This window comes from Nomascus leucogenys, chromosome 6 (genome assembly GCF_006542625.1).
Source record: "Nomascus leucogenys isolate Asia chromosome 6, Asia_NLE_v1, whole genome shotgun sequence".
Lineage (NCBI taxonomy): Eukaryota > Metazoa > Chordata > Mammalia > Primates > Hylobatidae > Nomascus > Nomascus leucogenys.
Window position 1 is genome coordinate 79,735,743 of NC_044386.1, and position 14,863 is coordinate 79,750,605.

The 14,863-nt window shown below is 39.7% G+C and overlaps 1 protein-coding gene across 2 annotated transcripts in view; it reads right to left on the bottom strand.

The window, feature by feature from the left end:
- Positions 1–14,863, bottom strand: part of RORA (RAR related orphan receptor A) — a 739,200-nt gene that overhangs the window by 10,778 nt on the left and 713,559 nt on the right. For both annotated transcript variants that reach the window (XM_030814505.1, XM_030814506.1), the window contains 6 exons: positions 12,204–12,599; positions 6,488–6,609; positions 4,504–4,636; positions 3,716–3,823; positions 1,916–2,026; positions 850–962 (listed from right to left, as the gene is read on the bottom strand). In XM_030814505.1, coding sequence (XP_030670365.1) covers positions 850–962; positions 1,916–2,026; positions 3,716–3,823; positions 4,504–4,636; positions 6,488–6,609; positions 12,204–12,599 — 983 coding nt within the window. The remainder of the gene's footprint in view (positions 1–849; positions 963–1,915; positions 2,027–3,715; positions 3,824–4,503; positions 4,637–6,487; positions 6,610–12,203; positions 12,600–14,863) is intronic.

Genomic DNA, 14,863 nt, shown 5'->3' on the forward strand with positions numbered 1-14,863 from the left:
ATTTTTATTGTGAAAGATAATGATTGGTAAAAATGAAACCTTATGCTTTGAATACAGAGTAGTGATGGGAAATTGACAAAAATGCAAAAGTCATTTACTGTTGATGACTAGTGAATTTAATGGAAGTAGAAATAATATTAGTATATATGGTCATCCTGATTAAGTCTTTTAGTCCTTTATAACTTCTTCCTAAATTCAAAGATTATAGGCTGGGCACGGTGGCTCACTCCTATAATCTCAGCTCTATGGGAGGTGGAGGAGGGAGGATTGCTTGAGGCCAGGAGTTCGAGACCAGCCTGGGCAACATAGCGAGATACCCATCTCTACAAAAAATAATAAATAAATTAGCCAAGTGTGGTAGCACATATACCTGTAGTCTCAGCTATTCAGGAGGCTGAGACAGGAGGATCTTTTGAGCCCAGAAGTTCAGGGTTGCATAGAGCTATGATTGTGCCACTTCACTCCAGCCTGGGAGACAGAGTGAGACCCTGTCTCTAAAAAATACATAAATTCAAAGATTATTTTTCCAGTTTACGTCAGTGCAGAATATTAACTCTGCTTTATGCCCAACTTTGATGGAAGAGAATTTATAGAATGTAACTTTTTTTCCTACATTGCCTTATTGTTGCAGGACACTTTGTAATCAATTATAGTAAGTATAATTTAGACTGAATAATGAGTTGTGGCTCAACAGAATTTTTTTGAAATGGAAATTTATTTCTTTTTAGTAGCCTGTTGCTTTCTGATACTTTTGGGAATTGGTCATATGACTTACATGACCATACTGGCAGCATGATTTGTGCCAGGGGATAGTTTAGGCCATGCCAACTAGAAGCCTTTGGCACTCACCTTTGTTAGTATTCCATCTTCTCGGTGATTCTTCTGTAGGACGTGTTGAAGAGCTAGCTGAATTTTCTGTTGCAATTTTTCAATTTTTACCTTTTCTTGCAGCCAAGAGCGATCTAAATATAAAAAAATGATATTCTTTAGCATTCCTCTGACATGGTGTCAGGATCCTCCTTCTCTGGATTCTTTTGATACAGATAATTATATCACAATGAATATTTAGAGACTCAGAGGCCAGTTTCACTCCTCTTTCAAAATTTCTCCTAATGGAGTGAAAAGTGATCTAAGGAAGTTATAAAACAGGGTGTTAAACCTTTCCATTTTTACCAATACTTAAAGGAAGGATCCTCCCCTTCCAAAAGATAAACAATTAAATATGAGGCCATACTCATATGAGTGCAAATGAAACCACCATGGCCCCTCGAGATGTTCTAATAATTATACTTTGGAATGAAATATTCATTATCAATCCTGCTAGCTTTTGTGAAAAATATGAAAGTTTTCTTGTAATCTTTGTCAACTAAAATTGTCAGTAGAATTCCAAGTGACTTAAGGGTTGTTAATTTAGGATAAAGTCTTTATGTCTAAGTCTTCCAAATAGGAGGTAGTAACTTAGCAAAAGTGATTATCTCCAAACATGCAGTACTGGTTGAAAACACAGATTAAATTCAGATAATCTAGTGGATGACATCTAAATGGATTTTAACCAAAAATAGGATGTCTTAAAAATCACGTTATCCTGGAGACTGGTGTTAAGAAAGGCAACCCTATTCTACCACAGCATTTCTCTTGGTATCAGGAAGTTAATTCTGGAATGGATTTTGTTCAATTCTCATTTCTTTACATTTTATCTGAAAGGCATGAGGTTTTCTCAAAAGAACATATGTTTGTGTTGGATGGGTGGAGAAGAGAGGGTGTTATTTGAAGACTTAAAATCCAATTTAATAAGGGTGGAGACCTCTCTTAGTAGCTCCCAAATATTTTATAGCTATTAAACATATGGGCCTCGTAAAAATTCTTTATCTTAGTCAATTCTAAAACCATTTGTATTTTTATTTGGTTGTCTTACCTGCTGACATCAGTACGAATGCAGAAAATAATGCAATTTCATCTTCAGTCAGGTGCATAGAACATAAACTCTTCCCAAATTCAAACACAAAGCTAATAAAGTCTTCACAACCTGCCAAAATGAAAATAAAGACAGTTTAGAATTTTGGTTATTGTCTTAGGAGAACAACCTAGGTCTTAGGTTTTCCTAAGGTTCTCCTAAGTTCAATAGGAGGTCTTAGGAGAAAAACATGGGGAAGGTGAAGAGAGATCTAGTGGTTGAAGATCAGAAGGAATGATAGTAACATTTCTACAGTATAATAGTTTAAAATCTTAAAAGAAAAATCTGTTTAGCCATCACCACCACTTCCATCACATCACCATTGCCACCATCATCCTCATTCAAAATAATGAGACTGAACTTTTGTTGTGTGATTACTGTGGCAAGTATTGCTCTAAGATATTTCTTTGCCTTTCTTCTTATTTTAAAACAGCTCTATGAAGGAGGGATTATTATTATCCCAATTTTAGAGGTAAGGAAACTGAGACTTGGAGAGGAAAGTAATGCACCTATGGTCACACAGGTAGAAAGTACAGCCTAAGAAGAAGCAAAGCTAGGCTGTCTGATTTCAGAGCCTATACTTTTAACCTATACAGTCTAATAGCCATATTCTAACTGATATGTTAAATTAACTCATTTTTGTTTTCAACTCTATTTCATCTGAAACATCCTTAAAAATGTTAACAAATGACACATTCTGGTGGTAAAACTATTGTAACTATTTACCAACCTGAAAACACAGAATGTGAAAGTCCCCTAAAATAATAATCCATTTTCTAAAAGACTGGTTAAGTTTGGTGTCTATTCCTTCAGATTTGCATATTTTACATATAAATGTATATATTTAAATGGCAATGTGCTACATGAGAGTTCATTATATGTATCTTCTGTCATATAACTTTTTAAAAAAATCACTCATTTTAGATACTTATCCATTCTTCTTAATAACTATGTTCATTTTATTTATAGAAATCCAAAATTTATTATTAATTATTTTGAGACAGAGTCTCAATCTGTCACCCAGGCTGGGGCACAGTGGCACGATCTCAGCTCACTTAAACCTCCACCTCCTGGTTTCAAGTGATTCTGCTGCCTCAGCCTCCTGAGTAGCTGGGACTACAGGCGTGCGCCACCATGCCCAGCTAATTTTTGTATTTTTAGTAGAGATGGGGCTTTGCCATTTTGGCCAGACTGGTCTCAAACTCCTGACCTCAGGTGATCCTCCTGCCTCGGCCTCCCAAAGTGCTGGGATTACAGGCGTGAGTCACTGCGCCTGGCCCCAAATTATTTATTATAAATTATGTGTCATGGTTTCACTTAACTATAACTTTTATTTCTTTGATATCTGCATTTCAGTCTCATTAATGGTTACTGTTTGAGGGGGATGGAAGGGCAAAGCTTTTGCCCTTTGCTTAATTTTATGTATCAACTCACATCCTAAAGGTTATCTGAATAATACATCACCAGCAAATCTGGTTTCTTAAAATCTGGAAGGGAACTGGAAGGACAGGTCATATAAATCCCTTTGATTACCAACTAGATAAAATGAAACTCTACATCTTTACATGTAATGTAGACAAAAAACTTTTGAGCTGTATGACTTTTCTACAGTGACTAACTAGAAAGTAAAATAGGTATAAAACCCCTTAATGTTTGTTTCTAAATAAACAGTTTTCATTTTGTCCAAGCAGAGCTTTCACTCAACCCGCATCTTTTCCTATAGCCCCGATTTGAATAAAAGGCACCTTGATATCCCCTTACCTAAGGATTTGAAGACGTCAGGGCTGGCATACTTCCCATCAAAGTACACGGTGTTGTTCTGAGAGTCAAAGGCACGGCACATTCTGATAAACACCACCTCTAGAGAACCTAAGCAGAGGCAGAAATGGTTTGGGTCATTTGGGTCATCGGATGTTAGTGAGTTTGTTTCTGAGGTGCTCATGTAGAGACTCCTGAGACAGCATGGTGGGTGTCGTGTGCAGTTTAGCTAGCGGGTTCTCAGTTAGCTAGCTCAGTTTTGGATAGACATCAGCTGTCTATCCAAAAGGGCAGAGTTTTCTATGTAATTAAAACACTGTTGTGCTGAATCTAAGCCCTGTTTAACTGAAGTGAGGGTTGATTTATAAATTACTTCCTTAGCACTCTTCTACCTCGCAATGCAGAGTCTCAGAGTTGCTAGGAAAACATTGATTCATATGTACTAAACCAAGAATCAAAAACAAGTATATCTTTCTGAGTTCTACTTCCTTCTTCCTAACATCATAAACTCGGAGGACTTGGAGTGTAGAAACAAAACACAGGTGATGGGAAAATTTGGGAATGCAGGTGACCTTCAGATTAATCTTTTCACCCAGAAGAGATGCAAAGTGGGGGGAATGTTTCCTGAATATACCTCAAAACCTTTGAAAAGAACTCCATTTCTGCTAAGAAAACCTGAGCTATTGTCATTGGAGAAAAACTGTTCCCGACACCTTCCTTACCAAGCATTTCTTTAATAAGCGGGTGAAAGGTTAGGAAGAGATCTCAACATTCACTTGCAAAGCACATACCTGCTTTTAGAAGCACAATTTGATCATTTTGACACAGTTCCATAAATCCATCAATGCGTTTGGCAAACTCCACCACATACTGTATAGCTTCTGTAATTTTGATGGCACACAATTGCCACATCACCTCCCGCTGCTGTTAAAGAGGGAAACACATTAACATCCTCCAGGAAGATGTTAGGTTTTGTAGCAGAAGCTGCAGAGTTATGAAAGCAAAGCATGCCACTGCTTTAGCCCTGGGCCACGAAGAGTGGCAAAGTAGGATCTTTTTTTTTTTTTTTTTTTTTTTTGAGATGGAGTCTTGCTCTGTCACCCAGGCTGGAGTGCAGTGAAACGATCTCAGCTCACTGCAACCTCTGCCTCCTGGGTTCAAGTGATTCTCCTGCCTCAGCCTCCTGAGCAGCTGGGATTAGAGGCACCTGCTACCACACCCAGCTAATTTCTGTATTTTTAATAGAGACAGAGTTTCACCATGTTGGCCAGGCTGGTCTTGAACTCCTGACCTCAAGTGATCTGTCTGCCTGGGCATCCCAAAGTGCTGGGATTACAGGCATGAGCCACCGTGCCTGGCCTGGATCTTCTTTTAAGTAATTATTTTGCCTTGGGAAATTTAACACCACTTTACTTGGGGGAAGGGAGAAAGGAGGAATCAACTGAATTTATTGTGCACCTACTATGAGCTAGGTGCTTTATGACATCCTTGTTTTAATTCACTTTCATAAGAATATTTTTTCTGGCTGGGCACGGTGGCTCACGCCTGTAAACCCAGCACTTTGGGAGGCCGAGGCAGGGGGATCACTTGAGGTCAGGAGTTCAAGACCAGCCTGGCTAACATGGTGAAACCCTGTTCCTGCCAAAAACACAAAAATTAGCCAGGCGTGGTGGTACACACCGGTAGTCCCAGCTACTTGGGAAGCTGAGGCAGAAGAATTACTTGAACCCGGGAGGCGGAGGTTGCAGTGAGCCGAGATTGCGCCAGTGCAAGTGTCAGCTTGGCGACAGAGTTAGACTCTGTCTCAAAACAAAACAAAACAAAAAACTAGTGGATATGGGACCTAGGATTCAAATCCAAGCATCTCTGACTCTAAAATCCCATTTCATATACTTTGTTGCTTCTTACTGTTTTTTTGCTTCTCCTTTGTAGCTTTGGCTGCTGGCATTACCTGCTACCTCAAAGGCAAACAAAGCAATGTGTTGCTATTCCCCAACATGTCCTGTTAAATTCCTTTTATATTCACACTCTCCAATTCAGTAACAGAATGATCTGGATCTGTTTTGTTGCCAACTTGTTTCTCCAATCTTAGTTTCAGACTGTTTCCACCGGTATGATAGGGTGGAAGAACACTGAATTAGGAGCCAGGAGTCAAGGTCTGGTCCTGATGTTTCACTCTCCAGACATGCCAATGGATGTTAGTTTTCCTCAAATGTAAAATGGATTCACCTAGATAATGTTGTTGATCTGGGTGTTTTATAGAAAAAGGCAAGTAGGGTACTATTTGTCAGCCTCATATTGCTGTGTTCAGACTGGAGTTATGATGACAGCTTCTAAATTTTTTTGTATATACTCCCTAATACAACCTCCAGAAACATGAGGCCTCCTTGTCAACTTCCAGAAACATGAGGCTGAGATTATTTTACATGAACTTCCAGACCTTAAAATCTTCGATTGTGATATTGAGACAATTCTCAATTCATTTAGGCTTTTGGAAGCTGCTTAATCTATTCTCCTGTTGACAAATGGAAGGAGGTATGTGTATACCTAGAAAGCACAATAGAAATTATTTGCTATTGCTGAAATTTTGCATGCAGGCATCTCAGTAAAATGGCAAAGCTTCAAGTACATTAGCAGCTTCGGAAAAAAGATATTTAAACAGAAACCTGATGACATTCATTCTTTGGTCAGTGTGAACTCTTGACCAACTTTCCTATACCAACACCCTTCCCAATATTGCCTCAATCCTAGGAGGAGAAATTCCTCAGATCATACCTTGTTTTGATAGTTCTCAATTTCTTCCTGCAAAAAGGTCTGCCACGTTATCTGCTGGAGCTCTTCTCTCAAGTATTGGCATGTTTCCAGATGCGATTTAGATATATTCTGTGCAAGGTGTTCTAAGGAGAAAACGGGAGATCACAAACATGAAAAGCCAAGTTCTTTGAATAATTACTGATTTAATATTTGCTTTAAGAAATAACAAGTAGAAAACAATGTGCTGTGCGGGTTTTGACTGTCTGTACACATTTAAACAAGTAATTTGGAACTGTTTTGTATTTGGGAATGTGAAGGAGGATAGGGACTTTGCAAAGCCAACATTTGAAGATAACACTTGGTGACTTCAAAGACCCTCCTGACTTTGCCCTTGTTCTGTGCCTTTATACCACTGTCTAGGAATGAAAAAATATTGACCTAGATAGACATAGGAAATGATTGACGTGGTATTTCTTCTTGGCATTTTTATGAAGACACATCTGCCACATAACATTGACCTGGGAAGGATTATTCTTATTCTTGAAAAACTAGAAAATGATATTCTTTTATGGTGACAACTAGGTATTTCTTTTGTTTTTCCTGCAAATTGCAGAACAAGCATTACTGAGGGCCTACCATGTGGCTATGCATAGTGTAGTTGTGAAGCCACAGACTCTGGAGCTAGACCATTGGAGTCTGTATCTCAGCTCTGCTACTTACTAGCTGTGTGATCTTGGTCGGGTATGTTATTTAACCTCTTTGTGCTTGGTTTCCTCATTTGTAAAATGAGGGAAATGGTACCTATTTCATAGGCTGCTATGAGAATTAAAAGAGTTGAGCCCTTAGAATGGGGAGGATTACTTTGAATGTGCTACAGAATATTAGTTATTATTATACTTGAGCGTAAGGAGTTTAAAGTTATTAAAGACCTAGAGGCCAAAGAAGTTTTCTCTAGGAACTTGTAACCTGGTGAGCATGTATGAACACACTGGAAGGACAATTCAAGTCTAGATAATAAGGTATGAAGTTGAATTACAGAAGAAGAGAAAGAAAAAAGTAATTGAAGCTGTCAGAAAAGGAAGAGATTGGCTGGGTTTGGTGGCTCACGCCTGTAATCCCAGCACTTTGGGAGGATGAGCTGGGCAGACCACTTGAGGTTAGGAGTTCAAGACCAGCCTGGCCAACATGGTGAAACCCTGTCTCTATTAAAAATACAAAAAAATTTGGCGTGGTGTTGGCTGCCTGTGATCCCAGCTACTTGAGAGGCTGAGGCAGGTGGATTACCTGAGGTCAAGAGTTCGAGACCAGCCTGGCCAACATGATGAAACCCTGTCTCTACTGAAAATACAAAAATTAGCTGGGCGTGGTGGCGGGTGCTTGTAATCCCAGCTACTTGGGAGGCTGAAGCAGGAGAATCGCTTGAAACTGAAAGCTAGAGGTTGCAGTGAGCTGAGATCACACCACTGCACTCCAGCCTGGGCAACAGAGCGAGACTCCCTCTTAAAAAAAAAAAAGAAAATTATATCTGGGGAAATGGAACAAGCAGTTTTGTGGTTGGTGGATTGAAGCACAGAGAAGCTCAGGCAGGAGGACCACATAGAAGGCTGCTAGCATCTAGATGCCAGGAACTAACAATTTGGAGCAGCTTGGTAATAATTGTTCTGGAAGGGAAGGATGATTAAAGAATTATTTTTTAAAAGAATTGACAAAATCCCATGAATATAAAACCATATCAAAAAATGATCCCTCTCCCTAGGGTTTTGAATATAGAATAGGCAAGTCATTTTAAAAGAACGGTGCTGAATGCAAACTTGGCAACACTAGGGAGAGTATCTATTTGTTTGGAAATTTGTTACTGCTTTTGTCAAACAGAAGCAGGCTTGTTTGTGTGAAAACAGAGCAGGTTCACCTAAATGGAGCTGGAAACCAGAATCTCCTTAGAGACACTGAAACATAATAAACCTGAATGGCCCTACTTGGCAACACATAGACACTAAAACAGCATGAATAAATAACATAAAAAATAAAACACAAATACAAGAACAAATGTAAAGGAAAGAATGAGAAACTGAGAGTGAGAGGGAGAAGCCAGTAAATTACGTGTCTTAGAATCAGTGACACTGGAGAATAGGTGAGTAAAGACAAAAATAATGGGGAGTGAGAAACAAGAAAATACATAAATAAGGTAGTGAACTACCTCTTTTGGAAAGAACTCTCACTATATAAGATCGTTTCTAGAATGTAAACCAATTTTTGCTGATAAAAAAATGATGAAGATGAAGAGTCTTCACAGGGAAGTAGGGGGGGATGCTGTGGAGTGAAGGATGAGAAGAGGCTCATATCATTTCCTTCCAGGTTATGTTTCATTTCTAGTTAATAAGATACTTAGCATCTTGTGGTTTCACTTTGTCTTAAGAAACTGTGGCCACTTATCCCTATTTAAAACAGCCAATAAAAAGTGAGACAACAAATCATGCAATGTACATGACATACCAGTAGAGGGCAGTGGTTGCATTCACACCATCTGCTCACCAACAGCCTTTCATTCCAATTCATAGTCGATTTGGCAAGTGTAAGATTTTAGACACTTTGCTATTTTTAAATCTCCATTTCGGCAAAGGCGAGTATGGTCAGGCTGAATAAAATTCGAGAATTTAAGCGTGGTCTCTCAGATAAAGTTTGGAATAGTGAAATCCTTGGGCTAGGAGTTAGGAGACCTGGTTTCTGTCTGAGCTCAGCAGATAATCTATAGTCTACCTCACTTTGTGACTGGGGCAAGTCATGTGCCCCAACCATGATTGCTTCAGCAATACAGCCAGTGCCTTGATACTTCAGATGGGAAGTCCTTGCTTCTGACTTAGTCACAGATTTTCATAGTGGGAAGGAACTTTAGACAGCATCTGGTCCAAACTGTCCTTGTTTAACAAATAATAATGACATTAATAATTATGATAGCAGTTAACACATATAGCATTTACTATATGCCAGTCCCACATAATTTGTGTCTATCCTGAATATGTATGTTTTCTCACTTAATCCTTATAACAACCCCAAGAGAAAGGTACTAGTATTATCTCCATTTTACAGATGAGGAAACTGAACCACAGTGAAGTGACTTCTTCAAGGTGTCACAGCTGGCAAGTGGCAGAGCTATGATTCAGACACAGACCTTTATATTCTAGGAGTACAGAAACTGCAGCTCGCAGATGTTACGTGATGTATATTGGGTTGTATAACTTATATTAATGCTAGGACCACAACCCATATAAGCGGATTTCTTGTCTCATGCTTTGCCCAATATATCAGTTGTCTCTCCTGCGCAAAGCTTTAGATATCAATTATAGTAACAGACATAATTTGCACTTAAAACCTAGGTTGTTTATCTGAAATGTATAATTCAGGTACTAATTGTACACCAAGGGCAAAATTTCCTAGCCAAGGATGTAGACATATTTTTCACTAAAAGTAATAGGTTGTGCATACTACACTTGAAAGAGAGAATTAGACTTAGGATGTGTTGGTTTATAATTTATTTTCCTATTATATAATTGGTTTCATTTGTTTAAAATCTGATGACAAAGTTTAGCCTGAAATGAAGTCAAGAATCTTAGTTAAAGAGATAGCAGGCTTTAAGCCCCAAAAGAAATACCAGGGAAATTTAAGTAGCTTTGGAGAAGCAGCAACAAGATTTGGGCCACTTTCATGATACTCTTAGCTCCCTGGAACACTTTGCATGTATAAATGGGATAAGAGAATTAGAACCCAATTATATACTTTCCAGGTAAATGCTAGTTTAGTTTTGGGTTTGAGAATTCTCCTAGTGATTTATCTCATTTAATTTATCCTGGAAAATGCCACAACACCTGTGAAAAATCCCTAATTTAAAAGCACATAGAGCAAGCATGAGGGGGCAGTGCTCCAGACTGCACTGGAAAGTGAGACCATGGAAGAGGAAGCTGACTTTCCGGGAGCCTCAGGGAATCGGCTCAGCCATTTCTGGCCCCACTTCGGTATCAGTGCATTTTTTAGCCAAAGTGCCATGTTCAAGGGCAATGCTTTGCCTAAGGCCTATGGATTTATTTCAGGATTGAACATTTGACAAGCAAACAGGACAGAGTCACTAGTATTTATGGTAAGGTGGAGGCAAACCTAAAATGAATCAGGTCATTTTTCATGGTATCATGTCAGCTTTCAGTCAAATCCTTATTCATATCTGAAAATTGTACTCTCATTACAGTTCTGCTTAAGGCTCAACCAACCAAGATTTCATGACCAAAATGGAAGGTTTTTGTTCTAGTTCAAGAAAAAAAAAAAACCAAACCTACCTCTGCTCAGCTTGGCTTCTAGTTCAGAGGTTTCTCTGTTAATCAAAAGAGCTGCAATACACCTTTTAATGCTGTTCAGTGGTTAAAGACCAGGCTTAAAATGTCCCTGCTCTTGAGGATTTAAATTTAGACCCATAAAGAGATGCTTGTGTAAAAACCGTAAAGAACATTCAATTTGTTCTATTTGGAGAAAGATTTTACTGGAAATATAAATTTTCACTCACTTAAAAGATGTTTTATGGGGTACAGAGGTAGAGAGACCGTCTAAAGAACACAGCCATTATTTCTGTGAACTGAGGATTTCTGTGCTCAAGTCTGAACCTGCTGTTTCTTTTCCATCTGAAGTCTTCATTCTCTCCTCGTATTAACTTAGTCATCTCCACAGCAACTAATTGAAATATCCCAAAGGATTATAACCTTGTGTGAGGAACCACCAGGAGGAGCAGATCAAATTCAAAAACTACAAAGGTTCTTATCAAAGTTTTCTAATAATAGTGCTGTACTTAAAAATCGATTAAATATAACAGCCGATGTTAACACAACTTCCTTGAAATGGAAAATTGCCCATTGTCTGTGTTATCAACATTTCTAGGTCACATCTCCCAAGAAGCAGTAATGTTCCAGCAATAAGAAAAGGACAGTTTTTTGTCTTTTGCATGGTGAGCCTTATGTGAATTACATCAATTTGGTCACCAATATCCATCATCAGAACATTTTGGTAAGTAAAGAAGCTAATTTCTGTTGAATGTTTATACTGTATATTAGAGTTGCAAAACTTAGATGCCTACAGGAGCTGTGCATATGATATAAATGGCAGGAGTGTGGTAGGCCCATTGAAAGGTGTAAGCCCCTGGCTGTTGCCAGTTGGTTGTTGACATTCACAAATGTTGGCCCAGTGTAAATAGATCATTTTTTCCCCTCCCACAAGAAGCTAAAAAAGCTGAACTTTTGGGTATAATTATCCAAATTTAAATATTAGCAACTGATTCAAAAATTTTAAAACTCTGCACTGGTCAAAAAAATATGTCTGTGGGCCAAGTTCAGTTTGTGGACTGCCATTTTTTTTTTTTGTCACCTAAGGTATAAAGCAATCCTTGGAATATAACTAAAGTAAATCACTAATGAAGTTAATGTAGCCATTTCCTGAGCTTACAGTTTTCTGCACAATTCAAAGACTGCTTCTGTTGGTTTTTGTCCCATTTCTAATGCTGAGAGGTCAATGCATGTATTGGATAAACCATGGGAAACAGCAGAGGGTCAAAAGCAAGGGGGCAGGGCAGAAAATTAAGTGGCCCAAATGGTAGAGGTGAATTGCATCATTTAGCAGAACTCATTAGAGGAAAGTCAGACATACCCCTTTTACTTCAAAGGGCATGAATAGAGCATCCCAGGAGAAGCATGCATGCCATTACCTAATTCTGCCATGGACACAGTTGGGGACGTCTCGCCATTGGTGAACGAACAGTAGGGAAAGAAGCCTGATGCTGGTGTGTAGTCACATATTGGTTCTGGTTTGATTCCATTGATATCAAGACCTGACTGGTCTGGGGAAGGCTGTATGTCCAGGTAGAAGCTGCTGACAGCGGAGTCTGCCTTACTCCCCTCAGGGGTGTGCCCGTCAATGTAGTTACTGAGGTCGTCGTGAAGTTCCGTCAGCCCGTTGGCCGAGATGTTGTAGGTGGGCGTCAGCGGCTCAGCCTCTCCAGGCTGCTGCTGGTGGTCACGCTGCTGCTGCTGCATCCGGTGTTTCTGCACTTCTGCATACAAGCTGTCTCTCTGCTTTTTTGACATTCGGCCAAATTTTACAGCTGGAAGAAAAAAGCCAAACCATACTATATACAATGCGCTTTTCTTCAATATTCTCTCCCGCAAGCTTTTGGGATTTCCTTTGAAGTCTCAGACAATCTCAATCCAAAACCGCATGACCACAAAATAAGGACATATTCAGAGGTGAAAACAGTTCCAACCCATACAGACTCACTCCAGCTCCCCAACAGCAAACACACATCCCAGAGAAACTCATGTTTCAGAAAGAGGCCTGGTGCAGGTAGGAGAGGCCCAAAGAGGTGCCACTTGTGTTTCCCTGTTGTCACATCCCCCCTATTTCCACTGGGCCCCACTGATAACTTAATGGGCTTGTTCACTCTTCCCTCATGCAGATGGCTTAGGCTACCTCTTTCTCTCCCACGTTCAGACCAAGGCACAGGGAAGCAAAGACTCAAGGGTTCATCAAGGAATAAGCAGTCAAACCTCAGCGTTCATTCAGTTCACCGCCCTGTACGCTCCGACAGTTCCCCCTGATCAAATGGCCAGTTCCGCAGCTTCACTGTGAGGTCTGAATGAACTGGACGAGGCCTCTGTAATTCTTTGAATTACATCAGAGTACCTGACCTAAGAAGCCCCCTCCTCCACTCATGGATCACGGCAGCCCCTGTGGAACCCTGAGACCCATCTTTATTTTTATTTATTTAGTTAGTTATTTTAAGACAGAGTCTTGCTCTCTGTCACCCAGGCTGAAGGGCAGTGATGTGAACATGGCTCACTGTAGCCTCAACCTCCTAAGGTTCAAGTGATCCTCCCGCCTCGGTCTCCTAAGTAGCTGGGACTACGTTCGCACACCACCACACCCAGCTAATTTTTTCACTTTATGTAGAGATGGAGTTTTGCTATGTTGCCCTGGCTTAAGGTCTGGAACTCCAGGGCTCAAGCAATCCTCCAGCCTCATCCTTCCAAAGTGCTGGGATTACAAGTGTGAGCCACCACACCCAGTCGGACCCATCTTTAAACACTTTCTGCTGTTCCCATTTAGCCTCAAGTAATCACAGCATCAGGATTTGGAAAGGACAAATATGGTATTATAATATAAGATCCTTATATAATCCTTGTTGGGCAGATTTCTGTTTGTAATGCTTCTCTTTAGGATGTGTCCCCATATTTAAAGTGGAGCAATCACTATAGTAACTTTCCAGTTCATTCAGAATATCAAATGAATTCTTGTAAAACACCAAGATAACTGAAAACAAAAACAAACAAACAACCCTATGATTTCCTGGTCTGAATTCTTCCATGAACTCATTTATTTTTCAGCTAGACTCAGCCTTTGCTGGAGGGACTTGGTTCTCCTAATTTATTGTGGTTAAATTTATAGCTGATGGGGTGGATGCACTCATCCACTTGACTATGATCGTAGTTATAAGAGTCTAGGGCAGGAGGCAGGATAGATGGACACGAAGTTGGGAACCAAGGCCCCCACAGTGGCCAGATGGTGAATTCTTTTATTGCCAAAGAGGACGCCCTGTCCTTGTTCACAGAGGAAACAAGTGCGCTGGAATACTGGTCACTTTCCAGTTTCCACAACTCAGATAACAAACTTGGTGGGGCTTCTCACGCAGCAACCAGGCTGATGTGGGCTCTGAATTTCAGAACCATAATTTCATAATCTCCAGACTTCTTTCTATGCCTACAACAACTTGTGCTATTTCTTATTTGCAAAATTTTCAGAAGGCATACTGAAGGTGCTTAAATGTTTTGAAAAAAATTTTCTAGGACACCCAAGGGGCCTAATACCCACAGGTGAAACTTTCTGCTGTGACTCCGCAATTATGATTTAACTTTTGTATTAATATTAACAGCAGTAATTATATCCTGTATGTGAAATAAAGGGACCAGCTCTTGAGAAAATGCACACACAACTTGTGATTTAAACTTACAAATTGATGAGATATACCTAACTTTGTCAGTTTAGTACCATCGGAAGATGAAATCTGCAGATTTGCATGTCACAGGAATTTCTGAGAATATGGTGGAAGTTCTGTGATTTGTATCTTCCAATGTCAAAAGCTTCACTTTTGTAGTGGTGCATAGAGTGCCTCTTAGAATACGCAGGAACAAAAGTGAACTCGTGCCTATGTAGATCTACAGGCGCTAAGAACATCAGATTATGGGGAAGGCAGACTGTTGGAAAGCCTGCTCCGCATTCTGAAGTATTTTTCCACAGGCTGAATTCCATTGGAGGAGACATTTTCCTTCAAAGGGATCTCTTAAGAGAGCCAGCTGGTATATTTGGAAAAAT